Source organism: Camelus bactrianus, chromosome 8 (assembly GCF_048773025.1).
Source record: "Camelus bactrianus isolate YW-2024 breed Bactrian camel chromosome 8, ASM4877302v1, whole genome shotgun sequence".
Lineage (NCBI taxonomy): Eukaryota > Metazoa > Chordata > Mammalia > Artiodactyla > Camelidae > Camelus > Camelus bactrianus.
Genome location: NC_133546.1, coordinates 45,781,450 through 45,807,245, shown reverse-complemented (window position 1 = coordinate 45,807,245; position 25,796 = coordinate 45,781,450). Strand labels below are relative to the sequence as shown.

The following is a 25,796-nucleotide window of genomic DNA, read 5'->3' as shown; positions in this document are numbered from 1 at the left end:
ATGACACCTTACATAATGGAAAATCAAGGAAAGAAATAAGAAAAACCATGAACAAAACTGGGAAAGCGGATTCAACTTACAGAATTATACTAAGTACCCATAAATCTTAAAACTATGACGTGTAATCTGTATATGCTTGCAAGAAAAAGTACAACATAATTATGTTTTCTCCTCACCTTCACGGCTCCGGGCCATTATAATTAGCTGGCAGATTACATTAACCATTTCTTGAAGTAGAGCAGGGCATTTTTTCAGCATAAATTGCTGATCTGCAAAACAATAAAAAAAATCTGAAACAAATCATTCTTCTTTTATAGTTAAAACATCTTTACCACCTATAGTCCAAGACTAACGCTAAATTTAAGTTGTCCCACAAATTTTTCATATTACCTCAGAATTTTACAGGTTGAACACAATAGTTTCTCCTCAGTAGCACTATGTCAAAAATCAGTCAGAAAACCTTAGCTCAGATTAGATGTTTCAAGAGAAACTTTGAATATTATAGTGTCAGGCTTTATAAGTGACTCCCCCCTTTTTTTGAAAGTCTGAATCCTAAATTTAATCCTAACCTTACTAATTTAAGAACTTTAAAAATTTTCCTTTTGCAAAACTAAGCCTCTATAATTAAGGATAAATCTGAAGACTAAGACTGAGAAGAAATGTCAACTAAGTGCAGAGAAAAGATAGGAGGAGGAGGAGGGAGACAGGTTCTTTCATTTACACAATGCCTAAACAGTGCTCCTTCATTCCATCATAAATAGCCCATACAGTCATTAATCACAGCATCAACTGACCTTGTTTTCAAAGGCATTTGACTGTATTATTGGCTTAAAAGGGAAGGGGGGTGGTTTGTTTCATTCAGAAAGAAAATTTATTCCCTAAGGATAACTTTCTTCTAAAACTTTCAATTGAAATAATGCAAATGAAAAGAGATGACACTCAAATTCATGACATTCCTGGAAACACCACTGTCGCAACCCACGGCTTTTCTTTTAAGTAGAAGTAAAGCTACAAGTACTTATGAAGCTTTAAATAAAGATTAGACACTTTATTGGTAATTACTGCTTAAGTGTGGTTGTGGTAGTGGTGGTGCTGAGATATCTGTTATGAAATTCATTTTTTTCTCCCCCCAAAAAGCTTACAAAATCCTATTTTAAAAAGTCATTCGGAATTATTGTATAATCTACAATTGACTAAACCTTTCTTATACAGAGTATTCTCTCACCTTGAAATACTACACTTGACATTTGACCAAATTTCTGACTTTCTTAGACCTTCAAAGTATTTGTGAAGTAATTATGTATGTAGCATATAGGTTCCTTTTTTAAAGGTCCTTGAGTAATTACTTGATTGAGTAAAAAGAACAGCGACAAAAACACTGCACCATGAGGTCTAATTAAGTCTACTACATTTATACCATTAAAACCCTACAGATATTAGAGTCACAAATACCTTCTTCAAGGGTCTCAGGAATTTTCATTCTAGCAAGATGAGACAGTAATAGAACTCTGGCCTTCAGGCTATATGGGCAGGTAAGTGGAGGCTCATTCTTCTTTAAGTTAATGCTGCCAATTTCTCTGATTAGCTAGAGTAAATAAAATAATTACTCAAAAAATGTATACTTAAAAAAGCATTAACTTTTAATACTTAAATGCCTTTTAAGGAATTCAGGAGACAAGCCTAACCTGAGGTATTAGAATGTTATCTGTTGGTCTGCTTGTGGCATCTTTATTATACTGAGGATCAAATTCAGAGGCTCCAGCCAAAACCATGATAAGACCTAAGAAAACAAAAGAAATATGAAGATAAATAAATTCACTCATCTATTAATTCTCCACATAACACTTGATTAATCCTAGAGTGGGGAAGTTTTCTAATCACTCACAATGCTAAAATCACCTAACTCTACTACTAACAAGTATTAATTTCTCCCATAACAAAAGAAACATCTCACTTTTTAAAATGTATGCAATATTACCTACCACAAGTGAAAAGAAATATACATCAAATTAAGGGCCCAGAAGCAAGTAGATGCATTAAAACCACTACAAATAGCATCTATTTCTAGACCTAAGCATGTGTTCCACAGAAACTTTGTACATAGCACTAAGTATTCCATGTGACATTACTAATAGCTTTGTGGAAAAAGGGGGCTCTCTCTGGTTAAATAAAGCTGAAAAATAAGAGTTACAAAGAGTTCCAGGTTTCTTCACTTCATGACTCCTCAGAGCCTTGAGTAAACTAAAATACACTGCAATTTACAGAAATTTTTATTATGGAACCCTAGAGGGTTTTGTAGGAATACTGCTCCTTGAAATACACATGATTTGCAGTCACATATATTAGCATTACTCTCGATAGCCTGCACAAGCTCTTTAATGACTGGAATTACAGTCATCAATTTCAATTTACAGCAGAAAATACATGCAATGTCCTCACAAAAAGCGGGACAGTACAGAGGTTAAGTGTGTAGAGCCTGGAGCTTTCACTTTCTAGTTGAGTGGCCTAGGACAATATTCTTCACCTCTCTATGGGCCTCAGTTTCTTCAAATGTGCCTGACACACAGTCAGCATAGTAATATGTGTGAGCTATTAGTATTACTACCTCCAATGTTTGCATAAAAAACAACTGTTCCTAAGACAGCCATATAAATGGTGCCAATGGTAAAATCAAGGATATATATAACCAAACCCACCTGCTAAACAAAGCTTTTCTGATAGAATTAATTGTGTAAGGCTAAGTACCACCCTCAGAAACAAAACAGACATCAAGATCACTGAACAAAAAAAAAAAAAAAAAAAAAACAAACACCCATTAAAACAGATTATAAACAAAACATTTTCATAAGGGAGTAAATTTATATATCACTATTTCAATCCAGCATAAGAGTGGTATGTGTGCATGAAGGAGGGTAACATTCACTCATTCCTCAGAAATAAAAGATATGCTCATTCTTCAGAAATATAAGATCAGCTCACATAGTCAAGTGATTCTAAGGAGACTCTCATTACCAAGAAAATTAGTAAAAGTGGAAAATACAAAAAAGTCCACTCAGATTTTGGAATAAAAACGCATTCTCCAGTGAGGCACAATTTAAAATTTACATCTTTCTTTTTTTTTAAAGGACAGGAAGGGAAATGCCTATGATTTATTTCCACAGAGCAGTGATTCTGAAAAGCAACACTATATATTTCAGGGATAAAATTTACATTATTAGCTTTATGGGGTCAAAGAAAGTATTTAGGATGGTACTTTTTCTTCATAATAAATTCTGAAAAAAGACTCTGGGAATGAAATATTCTGGCAGCTTTCTTTCAACACATCCAAGACCTCTACTTATTTGACACAAATAACATAGTATAACGTACTGGTTTAGGACTTGGAAACCACATTACCTGGGTTGGATCCTGGCTCTGTCATTTACTATATAATTCCTTGGGCTCAGTTTCCTCATCTATTAAAACCAGCACTTACTTATGGGGGCATACAAAGATTAAACGATTTAATACATGTACAGTGCCTAGCAATGCCTGGCAACAACAAATACTCAAGAAATGTTAGCTGGTATTATTACAAAATTAGCCCACAAGAAGCTTTACCATAAAATTTCTAGGGGGAAAAAGATACATGTATATGAAAAAGATAGCTGAGTAAATGGGAATAAAAGAACTACAAGATCAAGAAATGTAATAAAGGGTGTTAGCATTTTCCTCAGCTTTAGTTACATAAATTGAATATCCCTGAAGCTGTACTATGGAATTTTTCCAGTTGAATATATATCAACTCCACACAAATGACTCAGAAAATAATACAATACCACAGTTACATAAATTTACTTACGTTTCATATCCATATTTCGAGTTTTATAAACAAAATATGTATAAATCTGTGTTGTGCGTATTAGAATCTGGTCTCCACTATAGCGTATTGAGCGATACCACCAAGAGCCCTAAAATGTAAACAAAATTAAACAAGAAATAGCATGAAAACCACAATAAATGTTAAATTTGATGCAGAATATTTTATGGTCAAATTTTCTAAATGCTTACAAACCAAGAAAAAGACCCGTTCTTTAGAACAAATACATTTGTTACATATTTTAAGTGATTTATTTGGCAAATACTTACACTGCCTGATGCCTAAATGCCAACCTACCTCAATACATATATATGATGAAAACATTTAAGTTTTAGTTAGAAATTGTTTAAAGAAAAAATAGGAATGAAACAACCCATTGATATAAGCAACAAGCTGGTTCCTGACAGATAGCGTATCTTCAACAGATATTTGATAAATAAGTGGAGCAATTTTATAGTTGATATACTACTTTCATTCACATTATTCCATACAATTGGATCCTCACACAACAATCCTATGAAGAAGGCAAGACAGATTAATTGTTAGCCTCACTATGGGACTCAGAGGAACCATAAGATCAGAAAGAACACCACCGGTCATAAAAAAATAATAAACAATAAAATCATAAACTTTACGGTTTCTCCATATTGAGGTACTATGCAGTTGCTTTAAAAAATGAGGTTGTTCTATATGTTGTTCTATATGTTGTACTCTTAATATATGAAGCAAAAAAAGTTACACAACAATATATATAGCAAGATCACCTTTTTTAAAAATGTGCATATGAATGTATACATAACGCACAAAAAATATCTGAAAAGGAAAACACCAAACTTAGCAGTGATATTATCTGACAGAGAAATGGACTTGGGGGAAGTGGTAAAGGAAGACTTTCATTTTAAGCTCTAAATACATCTGTATTATCTCATTTATATGTAACTTCTGGATCAGAAGGAGATATATTTTAACATACTAAAGTGATGCCACCTTCAGAAAACTTAATGTATAGCTGAATATAAGATTCTTAAAATTCAGAGTTTGGGTCTTTGAGCACAAGCCACCCATTCTCTTTGCTTGGCCCTGTAATAAACCTTTCTCTGCTTTAAAAAAAAAAATCAAAGATTAATGGATTATATTCTAATACAAATAACAATCTTATAGGGAGACTGCAAAACATGCCACCAATTCCCTTCCTCAAAAAAATTTTAATGAAAACAGCTGGAACTTACCACAACAACTGGAAGGATAACCATGAATGCCAACCCATACACAAGTAAAACCTGGGATTGAAAAGGAGAGAAAAAATTACGGCCTTCATCAGGTAAATTACAACATCCAACTCATTTTGAGGCTTACATAGGGGAGACACAATTTAAAGCACTCCTCATGTAGTATTTCATTTAATCCTTATTTTCAAACTCTATGAGGAAGGTACCATTATTATATTCCTTTTGCTGACAGGGAACCTGCAGCATATACAGTCATCCCTCAGTATCCCTGGGGAACTGGTTCCAATCTTGAAACTACCTCCAAAAGAAATCACAACTTTAACGTTCTAAAACTACCTTAGAACACACCAAACGAGCAACCTAATAAAAGGAACCAATTCTTTTCCCCATTATGCCAAAACAGTTTTCACAATACACAGTTAAATTAAAAACAGCATATCAGTATTTTCTTTGTAATGCTCTCTTTATATTACCAAAATATGTCAAACACATTATAATGTCTTATTTAAGTATACCTACCAAAATTGAATTTTTCTGGTCAACTATCCATGCTGGCAGAGCAATTCCAAAACTTGTGGCTAAAATAGGAAGAATATTTCTGAAGAGTCTCCACTTCCAGTTTTATTTATTTATATCCCCAAATTCTACCCTGCGCCCCTCAAAAGAGCTTTAAGATGATCTTATTATGTGTTCTCGTTACACGAGTTGATGGATAGGGTTTATATCTGAAACTTTAAATTTTTTCAAAAGAAAAAAAAACCAAGTACGTGAATTCCTTCTTCCCAGAACATCAAAATTCTTTCATATGTCTTGAGTTTATACAAACACTACAAATATATGAGAAAATGTTTAGTCAATTAAAAAAAAAAGATTTTTTCATCTAATTTTTATCAACTACTAACTGGAAATGATGAATAATGACTGACTACTTTTCTCAACAAATCAGTCTAAGTTCCATCTTTCCAACTAGTCTCTAGAAAGAAAAATAAAGTAAAAATTAATTTACATAACTGTTTAACTCCTTGTGGTTGTAATTTTCTTATTCACAAACTAAGAAAATCATTCTTTTCAATCTAGTTAATATTTTCCTAATATACACCATAACCTCAGTATTTTTTAATCATAATTTACCACACCTTGAGGCCCATCTGGATTTCCAAACTCTTCCCAATTTTTTCGGGACTCTTCATCAGTTAAACTAGCATACAAAAAAACAAAGGTACAGAATTAGAAAGCCACATCTGAAAAATAAATACTCATATACACAAACTCCATTAACCCACCAACTCATATCCTAAAGATACCAATTTCAGAGAATCAACAAAAACCTCTCTGAAATTACCCAAAAAAAGGAGGGGGGGAGAAGAGTAAGGAACCCAGCATTAACAGAAAATGCTAACCACTGAGCCCTGACACAAATTCCTAGTTGGCCCATGAGTTCTCAAGTTTAGCCAGTTTAAGCCAGAAGATGACACTTTAAAGGCTATACCTCATCTTCTAAGAAGGCAAGTAGGATTATAGGCAACTTTTAAAATCTTATATGCTCGTATCTTTTCCAAAATTTCTTCAATGAATATGATTATACTTTAATAATGATATATATCTATTTTTAAAATACAATACATGATTAATACATGAGTAATAATACATGATTAATAGTAATCTCTCCAAAAACGCCATCACATTCTTCAAGAAAAAAATGAACAACGCCTATAAGACTCCACTGCTATGGGCAAAAAAATGCACATTTACAAATACACATAAATTCTGTATGCAATTTCAGAGACCTCAGGTTATAATTCCCGATCTAGAGAATGCTTTCACTAAATTATATGTGAGTGACCTGAGTTGGCTATATAGAGCTAAGTTACATATTCATATGTAAGAACACAAGAAGGCACATGTTTTTAAAAGTTAAAATAGCTTTAACAATGTTTATCCATGCTGCCCACTCGTTATAAAGTAGCTTAAGCAAGTATAGGTTTTACACCCAAAAGCAAAATCTCAACTATATCAAGAGGAATAAACTAGATAGTTATACATAAGATAGCAGCTTCATTTGAATCACTGATAACTTATATTTAGTAAAACGCACTCTTTTAACTAATCTAGTTATACTGGTACAAGTTACAATAATTCAAAGTTCTGGGTCCCATAATCATTTTACTTCATTTGTCTGATAGATCAAATATTTAAGACATTTTAAATACAAAACATTCTACATCTTGATCATGTAACTGAGTTAAAACCAAAGGCCACATATTATTCTTCTGTACTCTCTAGAATAGTGACCATACATAATAGATTTCCAGGAACCTGAGAACAAAATCATGAACTTGAAAATGTTATAATACCCAAAACTAGGGGTTGGGGGGGGAACTATACCAAAAGCACTAAAATTAAAACTACTAATTCATCTTGGCTATCTGACTTCCTCTGGACATCTTCAGTTCTTTTTAAATTACCTGAAGACACAGCAACTAAGGCACTGCAATACCTGTGCAACAAGGGTAAATGCTTGAAGGAGACACACTGGAAAAGGGGGAAAAGGAGACACCAACTGAAAGATAGTAATCTTGAGGACATCTGCTGCATAGAAAACAAAATGTAGTGCACATTTCAAAAGCTCCTGAAGGTGCTGCTTTATTATAGAATCGCATTTACATAGATAAGAAATCCATAAGTGGGAGTAGGGGAAGGCAGAGAGGAAGCACAGTCAATATACTTTTATTAAGCACAAAAATGTGTAAGACAATAATATTTTCCAATCTTCTGTCATTCTCATTCCACTTTAACAGTCTATTATATCTGCATAGCCTATTATTTACTTACAGTTTTTAAATTAGCTTACAAAATTATAACACCACTGAATCCTCAAAAACCAGATAACATCTGTATTTTACTCTTGTCTGTATTTTACTTTTTAAATTCAATGTAAGAGCTATGTGGGATATACCTACCATGATTCCTGAAGAGTCCAGCTAACTTTTTTATCTCTTGTAATATTAATACTCAAGGAATAACTACTTCTAATTTTATATACTTTATCCTGTTCCCCAAAATTAAACTCATCTTATAAACAAACCTAATTACCGCCCCAAATTAAACTCAACTTTAAATAGTTTAAATGAGACAAGCTACAATGTCAAAACAAAAGAAAATAGATATAGCCTAATAAAAAGCCTAGGAATGAAAATAAGGTGTAAGTATATCCCTCTTCTAATCACGATGCTTAGAAAATAGCTCAATTAACATATAACTTAATATTTAATTTGGTCAACTCACAGGACAAAAGCACTACTATAAATTACTAAAATTAAGATTTAACTAAATTACCACTTCAGGGTTGCCAGGTAGTTCCATAAATGACAGACAATACATGAGGTCAGCATTTAGTAAAAGTGTATGACAACCATTTTATTTACTCTTTTATTCAGACAAAGAACTATCTTTACCACTCTTAAAAATATGTAATGGGTCCTATAATACTCACGCTGCATAAGCTTTTGCTATCCTCATGAACATAACTTCATCACCTCCTTTATCTGGATGATATTTAAGTGACAGCAAACGATACTGTTTCTTAATTTCTGCTACTGTTGCCCCCTAAAAGAAAAGGTTGTGTTTTAGTAAAAATAAGCACGATGCTGTAAAAACATAATCTATCTCACTTTGAACTTAAAATATTAACTACTCAATATTTTCAGAAAGAGAAAATAAAGTTTTCATCCTATATGTATCTTGTCCCATATTTCACTCACATATTTTTTAAATAAAAATACTTTGTCCAATATATTTATTTTATTAAGCACCTATTATGTCCCAAGCAGTACCCTAGGCACTGATAATTTGAGAGTGATATTATATAATGCTATTTAAATAAAAATGGTATTGAACATCTATCTTCTTAAATATACAGAATTTAAAAAATAAAATGATGGTGATATTTAAATATCAAAGAATGATCACAGTAAATTAAGTCTGGCTGAAACAAACCTCAAATCAAAGGTCAACTTCCTTTCTAAGAAATTATCTAAAGAATACCTGGTTTTATCAGCCTGTCAGCATTTTAATATTAAGTAAATATTTCATAAGTCTACCTTAGTTGTTCTTAATTAGATTCAATTTCTATTAATAAATTTTTCAAATTGATTTTTATGGTATTAAATTGCCCCTAAACCTTTTGCTCTTAAAAGCCTCTCTTGATAACCATGATCATCACAGTAAGAAAATTTAGCTGACATGCAAACTTCACTTCTATAAAGCAGCAAATGAGAAGATAAACACACTCTTTTGTATTTTATGAATCTCTGGATCAAGCCATTTACTGAGCAGAGACTAGACGTAAAAGAAAGTAGTTTGGGGGAAAAAATGGACACTAGATTCAGCTTGGCTGCTAAGAAGTTGTATGACCCCAGACAAGGTACAAATTTTCCAGGCCTCATTTTCTCCATCAGAAAAAAAAAGGCTGGATGATCTCTAGCATTCATTTCAGTTCTAACTTTCCACTGATAAACTTAAGACTAATTTTCTACTAGGATCCATTAATCCAGTTCAATCAAGAAAGTCACCTAACAAGTACACTTAAGGTTAACTCGAATTTCTATGACAAGGACACCAGTTCTTCATAAGACATAAAGACTTAATGCCTTGCCTTAGTGTCAACTAACACAGGGTCCTAAGACTTTTATCACTCAACCAACATAAGTGAACCTCCTGGTTTTAACTTTGCATTAAACCAATCTTGTAAATGTCCTTTAAAAATGTACTAACTTCTCATCTCATCTTCAAATATTTTTACATTTTAGCAATTACAAACCAACCTTAATAGGATGGCAATCAACATCTGTAGCTTAAAAAAACATACACGCACTAGAATAATAATGGATTAGATATCTCATTTTAACTGACCAAAGTCTGATTTCTTTAAGCACAGCTCAATTTCTTTTAGGATGTGGACCTACAGTATTTTCACGGGATCATTAAACTAATGTGTATTATATAAAAATACTACTTACAGGATCCAAATTTAATACTTCATAAGGATTGTATTCTTGATATTCTCGGTCTGTTTTGGAAACTTTGTATGCAAGGAATAAGAACAAAGCCCATCCTGCAAGCAGAACTATTTTCCTGTTCAGGAAAAAGATAAGTGAAGTATAGGTAAATACAACTTTATGATTTTCCTTTAAGATTCTAAACACATTATTGCATGATAAAGGCGTAAAACAATCCAAAGTAGTCTCATATCACTGTGCTATTGACTCAAATTTATAATCACTGCATTGTAAGCTGTTATAGCAAGGACAGTGTCTTTTTCACGTTTGAATTCTCTGGATTCTAGCAGTGCCTGGCATGTAATATTCCCTCAGTTACTATTTGCAGAATTTTAAGAAGTTAATTCAATTTATTAACCTATCAGACCTATTACATTAGATCAAAATATATTAATACAAGTATTCAGTTAATCATTTAATGTAAAAAAGAATTGCTCTTGACCTTGTAATTATACTTTTAGTAAGATAAAGCTACAAAAAATAATGGGTCAATTGTGTAAAGATAAAGAAATAGCCTTGTTTATAAGAGTAAAAATTTGGAAAAAATCTTAATGTCCATTTATAGGGAATTAATGGAACCATTTATAGGAGACTAATTAAATAATTAAATAAACCAAAATACAGCCACACAATGGAATATTTTTAGCCAACAAAGATGTAGAAAAATGTGCATAACAGATTATAACATAAAAGAACATATAGTTTGAAAGAAAACTAATTTCCTTTCTCTTCAATATGTTCTATTTAGTAAAAATACTTAAAAGATTGATATTACCAGTGCTGGAGAGGCTAAGGAAAAAAGGAACTCTCATATACTCTACACTTTGAAGGAATATCTGGCAATAAGGAATCAAAAGCCCCAAAGTATGTAACTTTTTAACAATCAATCTACTCCACTTTAAGAAATTTAGAAGGAAATAAACTAAAATTAAGTATATAAAGTGTAAAAGGCTGGTTACAGTTATAAATAATAGCAGAAAACAAGCACACACACACATAAATGTCCACCAATAGAGTACTGAACAGATAAAGTAACAGTACATTCATAGAGAAATATTATTTAGCCACTAAATATATTTCCTGTGGAAGATTATCTACGTTGTATTGTTAAGTTTAAAAAAGAAAAATGGCTTTCAAAGCTGTATGTATAATATAATCCTATTTTTATAAATAAAAGTTTATTAACACTGAAGTGACTTGTTTTCAAATACAGAAAAAAACATGTTTAAGTCTCTTGGTAGGAACCTAGTTAAACATGTTTATTTGGAATGAGCTCCTAGGATCCAGTTCCAACCTACCTCCTTACCTTTATCACTCTGGTTTTTCAAACAAAATAAATCCCCGTCTCCCAAAGTTTCCTAAGTTGTTCCCACCATCATGCTTTTTGCTGTCTTGGATTTTTCTACCTAGAATTCCCATTCCCCATCTCTACATATCTAAAGTATACTCATCCTTCAAGACAACTCAAATTATTTACCCTCCAAGAAGCAATCCTTAACCATCAAGATGATCAATGGCGAGACCATGGTCACAGTCACAAAGAAGCACAAACTGTGACTTTCCTCCTCTGACTCGTTGCAAACTCCTTGAGCACACAGACAGGACCTTATTCAGTCTTGACTAACCTCAGAGCAACTTAAACATAAATTGCACTCAGATGCAAAGTTCTTTCCATCTGGCCAAGTTAATGCTCTAAACCTTATTAAGGGCATAATACTGCAAGCTGCTCCCCACACTATCTGTATGCCCAAAGACAAAGGGGGAGCCCTACCTGGAACACTCCCACTTTCACCTGGCTATTAGGGAGAGGTAGTTAAGAACATAGGCTCTGGAACAAAACTACCTGAAGCCAAAACCCAGCCTTACCATTTAGCTTAGCCTCTTACAACTCAATTTCCAACTGTTAGGGTGGGTTTGACAATTAAATGAGATTAGGTATGTAAAGCATCTAGAAGGTGCCTCACAGATAGTAATCAATTCATCTTAGCTATTGGCTGTTATTAGTAACTCTTACTCAAGTCTCAGCTCTCAGCTAGGACTTCACTTATTCAAGGAAGCCTCTGTCTCAAGCCAGAATTAAGGGCACTTCCTCTGCTCTTTAATGGCACCCCACCACCACCCTCCCTGCTTACAACCCTTCCTAAACTCTATTATCATTACTTGTTTAGTTGCCAGTACTTGTGAATCACAGCATATCAGCGCCTAGCATAATACCTGACACATACATAGTAGGCACACAGTAACTACTTATTGAATAATGAAAATAATTTAAAGTAGTAAGTTTTGACTCAAATCCAAAGTTTGTTAATACTCTCAATATGCTAAAGAATACTTGAATATATACTTTATTTTCACACAAATTTAGTTAACTCCACATTTTGTTCTGCCAACTTTCCCAAAGCTCAGAAAACAAAGATTAAGGTGAAATTGAAAATTGCTAAAGTAAAATTTTAAAGTAAACAAGGGTAGAAGAGAAAGGGAATAAAACACCTAAGACACTACACCCCATGTTAGATGTTCTACGTGTAGCATATGGCTCTCTGAGCCAAAGAATAAAGAGGTCCATGACAGAACCTCCAGGCTGATGAAAACTACCATAAACAATAAAAACCATTCTCATTTCCTGAAAGCCAAAGCAAAGGTAGAGACATAATGGATTACATCATGCTCTATGCCCAATTTTTTAAAAGCATTGTTGATTTCTCTGAAAAGATAAGCATTTTCCCTACATATAGCTTCAGTAATTAACTTGAAATCTTGTGTTTTTTTCTCCAAATACTTTAAAAATCATTGTGGAAGCAACTTTCAGAAATTTGAGTATTACACAGTGACTGCTTAATTTTTAAAGAATACTTCAAGGTTAAGTAGCAAAAAGGTTTTGATGGTTTCTGACCTTTTCTAAATTTTTACCAGTACCTACCTAAATATTCCTTATTTAAACATCCATTAAAGTAAATCACTGTACTTCCACTTAAGTAAATCACTTTACTAATCACTGAAGAGAACTTCACAGAGTTGGGTTTTTTCCTTGAAAACTGAGGTTTCAGATACTACAACATGTTGATCAAATCCCAAAAAAGAAAAGATTGGAAAGCCAAAAATATTTGTCTTGCTGCCTCAAAAGTTTAATCTAAAACGAGAAGCAATAGCAAAGAATAAATAGTGAACGTGAAACTACTCTTGAAAGCACTAATTTTGCCTTTTAGTTTTACACCACTTAAGAATTTTTAACACCAAAGCTACAAAGGAACTAAACTAGGCAAAGTAGAACCTTGCAAAGAAAACTATTTAAACCTCATTAAGTAATACACATATGTTGAAAACTATCATATTCTTTTAAACCAAGATTTAAAAATAACCAGTTCTACTTTTACTAATTTCCTCTGCTAGGTCTTGCTCTCCTATCTACTAGATAGACAGATGGAGATAATTCACAAGATACAGTCATCCAGTAACAGCAACTTTTTTGCCCCCTATCAGTTTCATCTATTACCTCTAAATTGATGACTTAGGGTAAAGGTTCAAAGCCTAGGGGGCTCTAACCAGCACACCTCACAGCCTTGCAAAGCCAAAGACGCCTACTCTAATTAAACATGCCAATGGCCTTTTTAAGCAGCTGGGCTTGCCAAAATAAAGTGTAACTAGGTCCCCACTCCACCACTTCTTGCTTTAGGATATTGGTCAAGTGACCTTATCTTCTTAGCCTCAGTTTCCTTGTCTGAGAAAAAGCAGAAACGTCTTCCTTGAAGTTAATATAAAACTGAAGTAACATATAAAACCCTAGCACAGCACTTGGCACACAATATGTGCTCAATAAACTTCAATTACCATGAAATGCAAACCTGACCACGTCACCTCCATGCTTTTGATAATCTTTTAAAGATTCCTCCATTAGCCTTTAAGAGAAACTCAATTCCTGACACAAGATATACAAGGTCAAGTTATGATTTCTCTTTCGTCCCTCCTCCCAAGTCATAGTATACTCTTCTAACTTCTAAACCACTCTGTTCAGACTACTCTCAAATTTACTAATTACATCCTACCCCTCCTAAGGCTACAATTTCCTTACAGGCACATTTTATTCATCATTATACACCTATTTTATGAGATGCCTAGCAAAGAATAAACACTAAGTATTTTTTATTGAAACCAATTACTTACTTTACTGTAGGAATAATATTTGGCTGGGGTTTTAATAACCGTAAACGATACCACATACATCTTCCATATACTTTTCTGATATTCTTTAATCGATTTTGCTCTGTCAAAAAAAGAAAAATAAGGTAATAAGTTAAACTATTTTCATAGTGAAGGCAAAACCAGAGTTAATACCACACTAACCTTCATTATCATGCTAATATTTTTTGGAACATTAAAGTACTGTCTACTTATAACTGAAAAACTTAAACACTGACTTGAACCCAAAATATTCAGTTACATAATCAGTAATTTCTAATTCTCTCCTCCATTCTCTTTTGCTATAGAAGTAACAGAAAGTATAAAACAGTTGGAACATGCGGTTTATTAAGGAAGCTAACCAGAAATGGTGGTCTTCAAACATAAAAAAATAATTATGTTAAACGAGAAAAGCCACCCAAACCCATGAGAAGTTAAAACAGGTTTATTTAAGAGTTATAACAAAAGGTATTTTAGTTCCCAGGAAAAATCTGCAATTCAGTTAAAAAGGAATTAAACCAGAGCCCAAATATCATGTATTGTTTTACTAAACTCACCACAATCACTTGATTTGAATAGCTCTCCCAAGTTTAAAAAATTTTTAAGTGTGAAAATAAAAACCTACCTTTTTGTGAAGATGGCACGCAGAAAGCAAAGAAAGAAGCCCCTGCCACTTTCAAAGCTAAAGCCAAAACAAAAGCTGGGGAGGCCAACAAGGCAGTGCTAAAAGATCTACAGCCACAAAAGAAGAGAAGATTTGCATGTTATCCACCTTCTAGTGGCCCAAGACACTCCAAAGGCAGCCCAATTATCCTTGGAAGAGCAACAAGCTTGACCATGTCATTACCCAGTTTCCCTGAGCACTGAGTTGGCCATGAAGAAGACAGAAGACAGAAGACAGCAACACACTTGGGTTCACTACAGATGTCAAAGCCAACAAGCACCAGATCAAAAGGACTGTAAAGAAGATCTACAATACTGACATGGCCAAGGTCAACACCTTGATCAGGCCTGATGGAGAGAAGAAGTTGTATGTTCGATTGGCTTCTAACTATGATGCTTTGGGATGTTGCCAACAAAACTGAGATCATCTAAATTTAGTCCAGCTGACTAATACTAAGTAAAAATGTTTTCATGATATTAAAAAAAACTACAAAATCAAAGGCCTTAAATAGATATCCGATAAGTGAAAGATCTTTGCAAATAATAGAACACTCCAAAGCTGCCATGTAAAAAATCCAACTACCCTGTTATCATTTTTTGAGGAAAGAATCCATGTGAGAGAGCTATGTGGCAGGAGGTATCAGAACCAGGTATGGTGAAGAAGATCCATACAGGGAAAGGGGTAGTGACAGAAAAGGAGACTGGTAATATACAGGGGGACTGATCAAATACATTAATTTATTAAGGGTAACTGGCATCAGTTTTTCACTGTCAGAGAAGGAAGTTACATATATGAAAAATTAGAAAACATGAATGAACCCTGTGGTGTTGAAGGTATCAGTATGAACTATTTAACAGCTTTTACTATAGAAATATAAATGTAGACCTACATACACACACACATATTCCCTAATTATATGAAGTGTAGGAGCAATGGCATCTCAATAGCAGTGAGCATACCTAGTACCCAGATCTTAATTTCTATATAGCATTCTCCACTAACAGGAACCAGAGATCCAAGTATTTTCCCACCAAATATTACAAGAAGGAAAGAATGATTTTACAGTGGGGGAAGTGCATTAGATTGAATAACTAACCCCTCTCCAAGATGTCCACCATATCCTAATACCCAGAACCAATGAATGTATTATCTTACACGGCAAAAGGGACTTCACAGGTGTGATTAAAGATCTGAGGTGGGAACATTATCCTGAATTATCTGGGTGGTCCCACTATAATCACAGGGGTCTTTATAAGGAAGCAGGAAAGTCAATGACAGAGAAGATAATGTGACAATTGGCAGAGGCTGGAGTATTATCATTTGAAGATGGATGGAAAGGCCACAAGCCAAAGAATATAGGCTGACTCTAGAAGCTGGAAAAGGCAAGGATTCTATTCTAAACCTTCCAGAAAGAATCTGTCCTGCCAACACCATGACTAAAACCCATCTTGGACTTCTGACCTCCAGAACTATAAGATAATAAATTTGTGTCATATTAAGCCACTATGGTTATGGTTTGTTACAGCAACAATAGGAAATTAATACAGAAAATCTGGCAGAAACCATCTTAATCAGGTGATCAGTGAACATCACCAGCAACGAGACAAAATGCAATCATGTATCATCTGGTAGAATGCAATGAGATGAACACAGAATCAGTTTTGTGAAATTGCTGTCTAAGACACATAACTTGAATCTAATTATGAGAAAACACCAGACAACAAAAATTCAGGTCCATTCTACAAAATAATTGGCCTGTAATCTTTAAAGCCAAGGTAAAACTAAAGAACTGTTCAGACTGAAGGATACTAAATAAACATGTCAACGAAATGTTATATGTAATTCTGAAATAGATCTTTTGCTATAAAGGACATCATTGAGACAAGTGACAAAACTTGAATGGGTCTAAAAATGAAATGGTAGTAATGTTAATTTTCTGATTTTTCACAGTTAAATTATGGACACTTTTGAAAATACCACTGGTGATTTTTTAATCTGCATTTCATTAAATTAAGCCTCCAGCATCTCCCATTTTAAGTATAAAACCAAGGAAACATCTGATAAGGTTATAAGAACAATGCTGAAGTTACTTTATTAACTAGATAGCTTGATCTATCCAAAGGAATGGTATTTTCCCAATATTTCTGTCCATGAGAAAGTACACATAGTTTTTACCCCTCAAAGTCTTGTACAATATGTACATGTACCTTGCATGCCTCTTTCTTCCAATCCAAAATTTACACTGTAACCTTTTAGGAAAATATTTAAGTCAATCAGTAAGTACAGCAGGGTATAGTTTACACAGTAACAGTGATATCCAACACAACTAAACATACGTAGTACATACTCCAAAATTCTACATGTATGACCTCAAATCAAAGTAACTGTCAGAAGTCCTTCCAGATATTTTTAAGACACTTAGAATAAAAAACTCATTTATAAGCTTCTAGTTTACAGAATTACTAGTCTCATGGCTAGCAAAGATTACCTAATTAATATCATTAACTTATGACATAGTTTTAAAGAAATTACCCACATTTACAGAAAAGGGAAATTTCAAGGTCATAAAACAATTCTGTGATTTTAAAAACAACATAACAACATATTATGATTACTCTCAGCAGCTGAACATAAAGTTTACATGTCCGTGGGAGTAGTCCAGGCTTGGAGGCAGGTTATTATGGTTGGGCTTCATAAGCTATATGGTGCCTCTGCTAAAACAGTCACATCCATCTGTCATGCCAGAATGATCTGCCGGTCTGAGAGTCACTCAGATCTGCTGAGTAAACTCTTAGCACCATTTTCCTAGAAACTGAAGAGTGAAAGAATGTTAGCCAGATCTGAAGTCTTCAAACCTTAGTGCCTGCTTATCACAAAAGAACTCCAAAAATACATGTATCTTCTTGTAGAGTTTTAATTTGGCATCTAAAATTTTCATTGTAAAGTTTGAAGAGTTGCAGAAGATGTCATTTTCTGACATATGTTGATGTTGACATTTTAAAATAAAAGGGTTCCAGTGCTTTTAAATTTACCAAGGAAATCTAAAAACCATAGCAATTTCATACCCACTGTCATCCATTTGCAAAAATTCATGAAAAAGCTCTTCATTCCACTTCCCCCACGCAATTTTATCCTAATGTAATATATTTTTATCCTGGTAAGTCATTTCTTATAATACTTATAATAAGAAGTATGACACATACTTCTTAAAATTAATTTGTTTTATTCCTTGTGACTACTTTTTCCCAACTTTTTATACTTAAAAATGTCAAGCCTTCAGAAAAGTTGAAAGAGTATTACAATGAATAATATCCTATCTAACTCCACCAACTATTAACATTTTTTGCAACTCTCTGCTTTATGTCTCATTCCTTCTTTTCTTCCCTTTCCCCTTTATTTTAGGGAAAGCTGCAGACATCAAGACAATTCACCTCAAATGCTTTGGCACATATGGCCAAATAACATCAGTTAAGTTTATCATAGTGATAAGTTTAATATCTATACTATGTGTTAACATTGCCGATGCTACTTTGTGTGTTTGTGTATGTCATCAAGGCAACATAGATATTATAAATGGATAAATTACTAAAATAAGAATGTTCAAAGACTTAAAACTCTAAATACTAAAACTTACTTTTTAAAATAAAAAGTACACAGGGGTGGGTACCACTCAGTGGTAGAGTGCATGCTTAGCATGCTCAAGGTCCCAGGTTCAATCCCCAGTAACTCCACCAAAAAAAAAAAAAAACCTAAATAAATAAATAAAAACTACACTTTTGCCAATATGGCACATTGTTAGGTAAAACAGCTTTATCTTTTACGTTAAGTATATTTTGTCAAAACTTGCAGATTACCTTGAGTCATTCAATTTATAGAAAAAAATATGCTGTGTAACATAACTGACAAAGGCAGTTCTCATTGTTAAATCAGGCAAATCAAACTAGATCAAAAAGAGTCTGATTTTATTTTGCAGTTCAAATAAATATACTGATATTTTGATATTCTGAGGGTTATAAAAATCACTGAGAAATAAATTTTAGAACATACCTTGCAATATAGATACATCAGTTTTCTAGCTACCCAGTCTCTAGGCAGCTAGTCAAGACTATCACCTCAATGTGATACTGGCTCCCTCATTGATAGGACAATTTTGTTTTATTAATTTTAGAAAAAAATAGGAAAATACATTTTACTTTAATAGTGCAGGTAGTTCCCGGAATGCTTCAAAAAAGGAGAAGTATGAGAATGATAATTTGTAAGTGAAAAACTGGAGGGAATCACTGCTCTAAACCACCAAAACCACAGCTTACCTAACCATCTCAAAACAGACTAAGAGGAACTAAGACTTCTGTTATGCTCTTAACTTGAATCTAAGTATTTGGCCATGATGTGTCATTCTCAAGGCCAGGTCAGAACTGCTTGGATTAGATAGGAACTTGACTAAACACTACTCACCATCACCACCACCCATTGCACACAATCACAGATTACCGAAATTGGAAGGGTTCCAGAAACTTGGGTTCAGTTGCCACCTACCCCATATGCATACTTTTGCAATGAAGAAAGAAACCCAGAAGGCAACTGAAAATGTTTGGATCAGAGCAGAACCACCATACTGATCAAGAACTATTCAGCAGGCCCTTGACTAGACAGCAGCATACAACTGTATCACATGCTCACCCACCTAAATTTTATTTTCCCTTTATAGTACTGAAACAAGCACTATAGAGTAGGGTTTTTCAGTTTCGGCACTATTGACATTTTGGACTAGGTAATTCTGGAGAGCTGTCCTGTGCATTAGAGGATGTTTGGCAGTATTATGATCTCTTTCCACTAGATGCCAAAAGCACCTCCCCACAAGAGACAATATTAAACACATACACACCCCAAATCACATGGCTATAGAAGGGTCACGGAAAGCAAGCTGAACGATACAGCCTGAAGATTAGGGACATAGGGAGAAGAAAGGGAAGGTTGGGAGAATAAACAGGGGTAATAAGGCAACAATTATCTTTTTCCATTCCCCTACAAGCAACCTTCAGGCAAAAAAAAATCACTATATATTTGAGCACTTCCGAACACCCGGGGGGGGGGGGTGGAGGCGGGTGGGAGTTCGGGTGCTTGATTATTTTAAAAGACCGAAAAAGCCAAAGAAACAAAAAAGGCTGGGGGAAGACAGCCCACAACAATTTCAATTAATGGTAGTTTGGCATAGAGGTCACCTGAAGGCAAAAATTAAAATTTTAGATATTCATAATTATCCCTGATCTCAAATTACAAGTGTTAGCTGTCATTGTGTGCAATCTTTGTAAAGACCACTTTAAAAATACAGTAGGTGGCTACATGATGGAGATTAAAAATATACACCTACAGGATGATAAAACACCTAATGTTATATAATGTTGCACTTGTGGCTTGGAATAAAATTTCCACTGATGGTCATGTTCAGAACCCGAAAGTCCCAAACGAAGATGAAACAAATTCTGAAAACCTGTAAGATGACTTAAAAAATAGCTCTGGTGATCATAAAGACACTGAGGTTGAATACATGAGGAGTTTAAAAAATAATTGTTTCCTGAAATGTAAGGGGCTAAAACTGTATTTTTTTAAATGTTATATTTTATAGCCAAGACATGGAAGCAAACTAAATGTCCCTCAACAGATAAATGGATAAAGAAAATGTGCTGTGTATACACATACACACACACACACACACACACACACACAATGGAATACTAAAAAAGGAATGAAATAACGTCATTGGCTACAACATGGATGAACCTAGACCTAGAGATCATCATACTAAGTGAAGTCAGTCAGTCAGAGAAAGACAAATATCACATGGTATCACTTACACGTGGAATGTAAGAAAATGACACAAACTTCTTTACAAAACAGAAAGAGACTCACAGACATAGAAAACAACTTATGGTTACCAGAGGGGGAAGGGGGAGGGAGGGATAAACTGGAAGTTGGGGATTGGTAGATACAAACTACTATGTATAGAATAGATAAACAACAAGGTCCTACTGCACAGCACAGGGAACTATATTCAATGGCTTATAGTAACCTGTAATGAAAAAGAATATGTATACATATATATGTATAACTGAATCACTATGCTGTACACCAAAAACTACTACAACATTGTAAACCAAGAATACTTCAATAAAAATAAAGCACTCTATTTTATATGATTTTTAAATATGCAACTAAAATGTATAAATTAAACATTTTAAGTAGGTATGACTTCATCCTTAAAAGGATATATACTTGAGCTGGCCAAAAAATTTTTTCACCTCATTAAGAAATAGGGAACTTTGTCAACGTTCCTGCTTAGAAACTTTCAGTAGCTTCCCACTGCACCTAAAATAAAGTCCAAGCTTCGTACCTGGCTGACAGACATGATCTGCACCCCGGCTCCCCCTTTGACTTTATCCCCGATTCTTCTCACCTGTCACACTCCTGCCACACTGATCTTCTCTCTTCCTGAAAGAGGCCCAACTCTTTCTTGCCTTAAAGACTGTACACAACTGTTTCCTCGGTCTGAAATAAATTTTTCCATTCCACACGGATCTTTGAATGGCTGGCTCTCTTTTGTCACTCAGCTTGAAAAAATGTTCTCAGGAAGACTTTCTCTGAATACTCTACTTTTCTACATGGTATTTATCACTATCTGATATTTTTTATTATTTATATGTAGTATGTCAATTGTCTCCCCTATACTAGGAATATAAGCTTCAAGAGAGGGATCCTATCTATATTGTTCACTCCTATATTCCACTGCCTAACACAATGCCTGGCCAATAGTAGATGCTTTATAAATATTTATTGAATGTTTGAATGATCTCATTTAGACTTCCCAACCACCCTGGGGGTACGTATCTATGTATGTATGTATGATTATACTTTAAAAACAAAACAAAAAAACCAAACCAAACCAAACAAACAAAAAAACTGAGGCTCAGAGAGGTTAAGTAACTTGCTCAAAGTTACGGATGCTACCAAAGAAATCACAACCACTGAAAAATAAAGATGGGACTTGTGCTCAGGTTTAAATTCACATGCACTTCATCATTTTATTTTAAACACCTTTCCTATCAAAGAATAGCTAGACCACTGTGACAATTCACAAAAGTAGCTAAAATATATTGTACCCTTATTCTCATTAACTTATTAACCAGAATTCACTACATCTCCTAAGCAGAAAGCATAATATGAAGAAATTCAAGTCAAAAAATTTAAGAACAAGGAGTAGACAACTGATTAGATAATAACTCTAAAAAAAAGTCTGGTGAAATAGAAGTTCACAGACAAAAAGAGTATTACAAATAAAACTGCTGAAAGGACTTCAGCACTAAAGAATGTGAATGAGGTAAGCCAACAGAACACATAAATTTTGGGGGAGAGATGACAAACCAGTTTTTTGTTTGTTTGTTTTAGCTCAATCTGCTACAGAAGTGTCAAGATCCAAAACAAAAGCAAACATCCATCCTTCATATCTGTAGAACACAGGGGTTTTTATGAGTAATTGTCTCTCAGCCAGAAGATAATAGTAAGGAAAGAAGGGGAGTCTCAGTTGTAGAGATGATTCATTCCAAGTTACATTTCTCAGACTAAACTAGAAGTCCAAGACAGCTGAGAATCCTAAACAAATTAGAGTGTGCTCCAAGTACGTCTCTGAGAAGGATGCTATGTCTCCTTAGCATACTCTCAAACATGACCTGAAATCCTACCAAAGGGTCCTCTCTACCCTGCCATCTCGTCAGCCAACAACACATCTACCCTGTTAGCTACTTTACTCTTCATCCAATCCTCTACCATGATAAGCCATAGCCCAAGTCAAAGGTTAATTACTTTTAAGATAAAACAAGAGATAAAGAAATAGAGAAACTCAAATACTCTTAAAATAAAGAAATACTAGCTTTAAAAAAAGAAGGCAACTTAAAATACTTAAAAGGATGTTAAGCCCCACTGGGACCTTAAACACCACATACCCTAAAGTAAAGACAATTCACTGAGCTGAAAAGGCCTGTAGTCACAAGGTACAGAGAATGTCTTCCTTAAGATCACAGCCAATCTAGCCAGAGATTGTTTAAATAAGCTTTTGGATGTTAATAACAAATTTATACAGAATACTCAGCATATACATAAGAGCATAAGAGCAGAAGGAAGAAAATATTCACCACTCCAACACCCAGACAATAATCACTAATAACATTTTAATATATTTCCTTTGTAGGCCCTTTAGGAGAATATTTGGGAAGGAAGAAAGAAAGGAGAGTTGGCAAGGTTAAGGGTACATACTCAGGAAAGACATCTCTGTGAACAAGTAAGTTTCAGCAACTAATTTCTAGTGGTAATGTGTTTCCCTCAATTAGAGGGCTGTGGGACTGCCTCAGTCAAGGCCCTCAAGGACACTTCTGCAGTTATGATGACATCTACTACTTCTCCCCAATGCAGCAGATGCCCAAGTGATAGTTTCTTAGACAGGAGAACAAACAGGACACACAAAAACTAATCTAAGTGTAGCACTCTATAATGTACCAGTGTACAAACTGAAAGACACAATCACATAAAGCTGAAGTTTGTGTTAAAATCACATTACCTGTAATTTTTTACTTTTTAATTTCTAAATACCTCACATAATTAGAAATTCACTGTAAACATCATTTAATGACTACTAATAACCAGATGAACTGACACCATAATATACCTACCATCCTACAATTAGACATATAAACTGTTTCTAATTTTTTGGTATAATAGGCATCTAAATAGGGTGTTCTGAGACTCAATTTCCAACATGGGGATGGGGAGGTTCCCCACACCTCTAATGAGTAATTCTTGGAATACCAGCTAAATGGTCAGAAAATTCAACTCAATTCTAACACTATCTACCCCTATCTACCTAGAGATAGCATCAGATTCCACAGGTTGAGGGCTCAGTCTCACAAGGCCACATACCCATGGCCCCCTACTTTAGACACCCATCATAAGCCATGGTTACAGACTGGGGGTTCCAATGACCTCTTCCTTTGGTTCAATTAATTTGCTAAAGTGGCTCACAAAAACTCAGAGAAACATTTTACTTACTGGATCACCAGTTTATTAAAAAAGGATGTAACTCAGGAATAGCCAGATGGAAGAGATGCATAGAGTAAGGTATGGGGAAAGGGTGAGGAACTTCCATGCCCTCTCTGGGTGCACCACTCTCCCAAAATCTCCACATTTCAACAACCCAGACGCTCTATGAACTCACCCTTTCGGGGTTCTATAGAGGCTTCATATCATAGGCAGGTTGATTAAGTCATTGGTTATTGGCATTTGAGCTCAATCTCCAGCCTCAGAGGTCAGGGGATAGGACTGAAAAGTTCCAATCTTCTAACCAAATGGTTGGTTCTCCTGGTGATCAGCAGAATCTTTCTTTAGGTGCTTCCAAAAGTCACCTCATTTATATAACAAAAGATATCTTCATCACTCTCAGCACTTGGGAAATTCCAAGGGTTTTGAAAGCTGTGACCAGGAACTATGGATAAAGACCAAATATATATAAGAAATACATATTTGATCATGACCAAATATATATTTCTTATAAGTCACAATATCACAGTATCTTTCTTTGGTCCTATAAGTATTTAGAACTATATCCCTGGAGATTGTCATTCTAAGTGAAGTAAGTCAGAAAGAGAAAGAAAAATACCACATGATATTGCTCATATGTGAAATCTAAAAAAAAAAAAAAAAAAAGACACAAATGAACTTATCTACAAAACAGAAACAGACTCATACACATAGAGTACAAACTTATGGTTTCCAAGCGGTAAAAGGGGTAAAAGGGGTGGAAAGGGATAAATTGGGAATTTGAAATTTGCACCTCTTAGCAAGTGATGGAAATGTTAGCTATCTCAATTGTGGTGGTTGTTTCATTGGTATAGACATTTATCATAATTCATCAAATTGTTCATCTGAAATTGTTCATGTGTAGTTTACTGTACAGGAATCATACTATAATAAAGGTGGAAAGAAGGAAGGAAGAAAGGAAGAAAAGAGAAAGCAAAGCAAAGCAAAGCAAAGCAAAGCAAGCAAGTGGAATAGAGGAAGGAAGGGAGGGAGGGAGGGAGGGAGGAAGGAAGGAAGGAAGGAAGGAAGGAAGGAAGAAAGAAAGGAAGAAAGAAAGAACGAACAAGATCCTTAGAAAATGTCCCAGAAGTGGAACTGCCAAATTTAAAATTTTTAACATTTTTAAAGCTCCCTTCTAATAAAGGAAGTAGGACTACACATTCTCTTCAGCAGTTTGCATGACTGGCACCACCAGTCTTCAGCAGCCAGTATGAAAGCCAATTTTTACTCATGTGTACTCAGACTCTTGGGGGCAGATTGTTATCCTATATATAAATAATCATCCCTCCCCTTTTCAGTTGCCAAGAATACAGTAGGCACTATATAAATATTTGTATAGAATTGTATAGAATGTAGAGAACTCCTTTATAAAACAAATATTGGTAAGTACCTACTATGTGCCCAGATGTTTCTGAACACTGAAGACACAGCAGAAAACAAAACAAAAACCCGTGCTCTCATAGACCATACGTTCTAGCAGGAGAGAACAAAAAAAATTAAGTAAACTACATAGCATATTAGAAGATAAGTGTTATGGAGAGAAATAAAACAGAAAGGGAAGAGCTTCCTTGGAGGTAGAAAAAAACTTAATTTTAAGTAAGGTGCTCAAAGAAGGCATGACTGAGAAGATGGTACTTGAGAAAGGACACAAAGGAGATGAGGGAGGTACTAACATAGCTCCCTAGAGG

General features: G+C 34.4%; 1 protein-coding gene and 1 long non-coding RNA gene across 2 annotated transcripts in view; both read right to left on the bottom strand.

The window, feature by feature from the left end:
* Positions 1–25,796, bottom strand: part of SEC63 (SEC63 homolog, protein translocation regulator) — a 57,219-nt gene that overhangs the window by 20,860 nt on the left and 10,563 nt on the right. The window contains exons 2-11 of the mRNA XM_074368547.1: positions 14,307–14,406; positions 10,107–10,221; positions 8,582–8,694; positions 6,225–6,286; positions 5,608–5,666; positions 5,089–5,139; positions 3,842–3,950; positions 1,686–1,780; positions 1,453–1,585; positions 177–269 (exon numbers count right to left, since the gene is read on the bottom strand). Coding sequence (XP_074224648.1) covers positions 177–269; positions 1,453–1,585; positions 1,686–1,780; positions 3,842–3,950; positions 5,089–5,139; positions 5,608–5,666; positions 6,225–6,286; positions 8,582–8,694; positions 10,107–10,221; positions 14,307–14,406 — 930 coding nt within the window. The remainder of the gene's footprint in view (positions 1–176; positions 270–1,452; positions 1,586–1,685; positions 1,781–3,841; positions 3,951–5,088; positions 5,140–5,607; positions 5,667–6,224; positions 6,287–8,581; positions 8,695–10,106; positions 10,222–14,306; positions 14,407–25,796) is intronic.
* On the bottom strand, positions 14,751–25,796 carry LOC141578367 (uncharacterized). Its single transcript, XR_012508677.1, has 2 exons — positions 24,248–25,796; positions 14,751–17,797 (listed from the first exon to the last, which is right to left on the bottom strand). It is a non-coding gene; the product is annotated as an uncharacterized LOC141578367 (long non-coding RNA).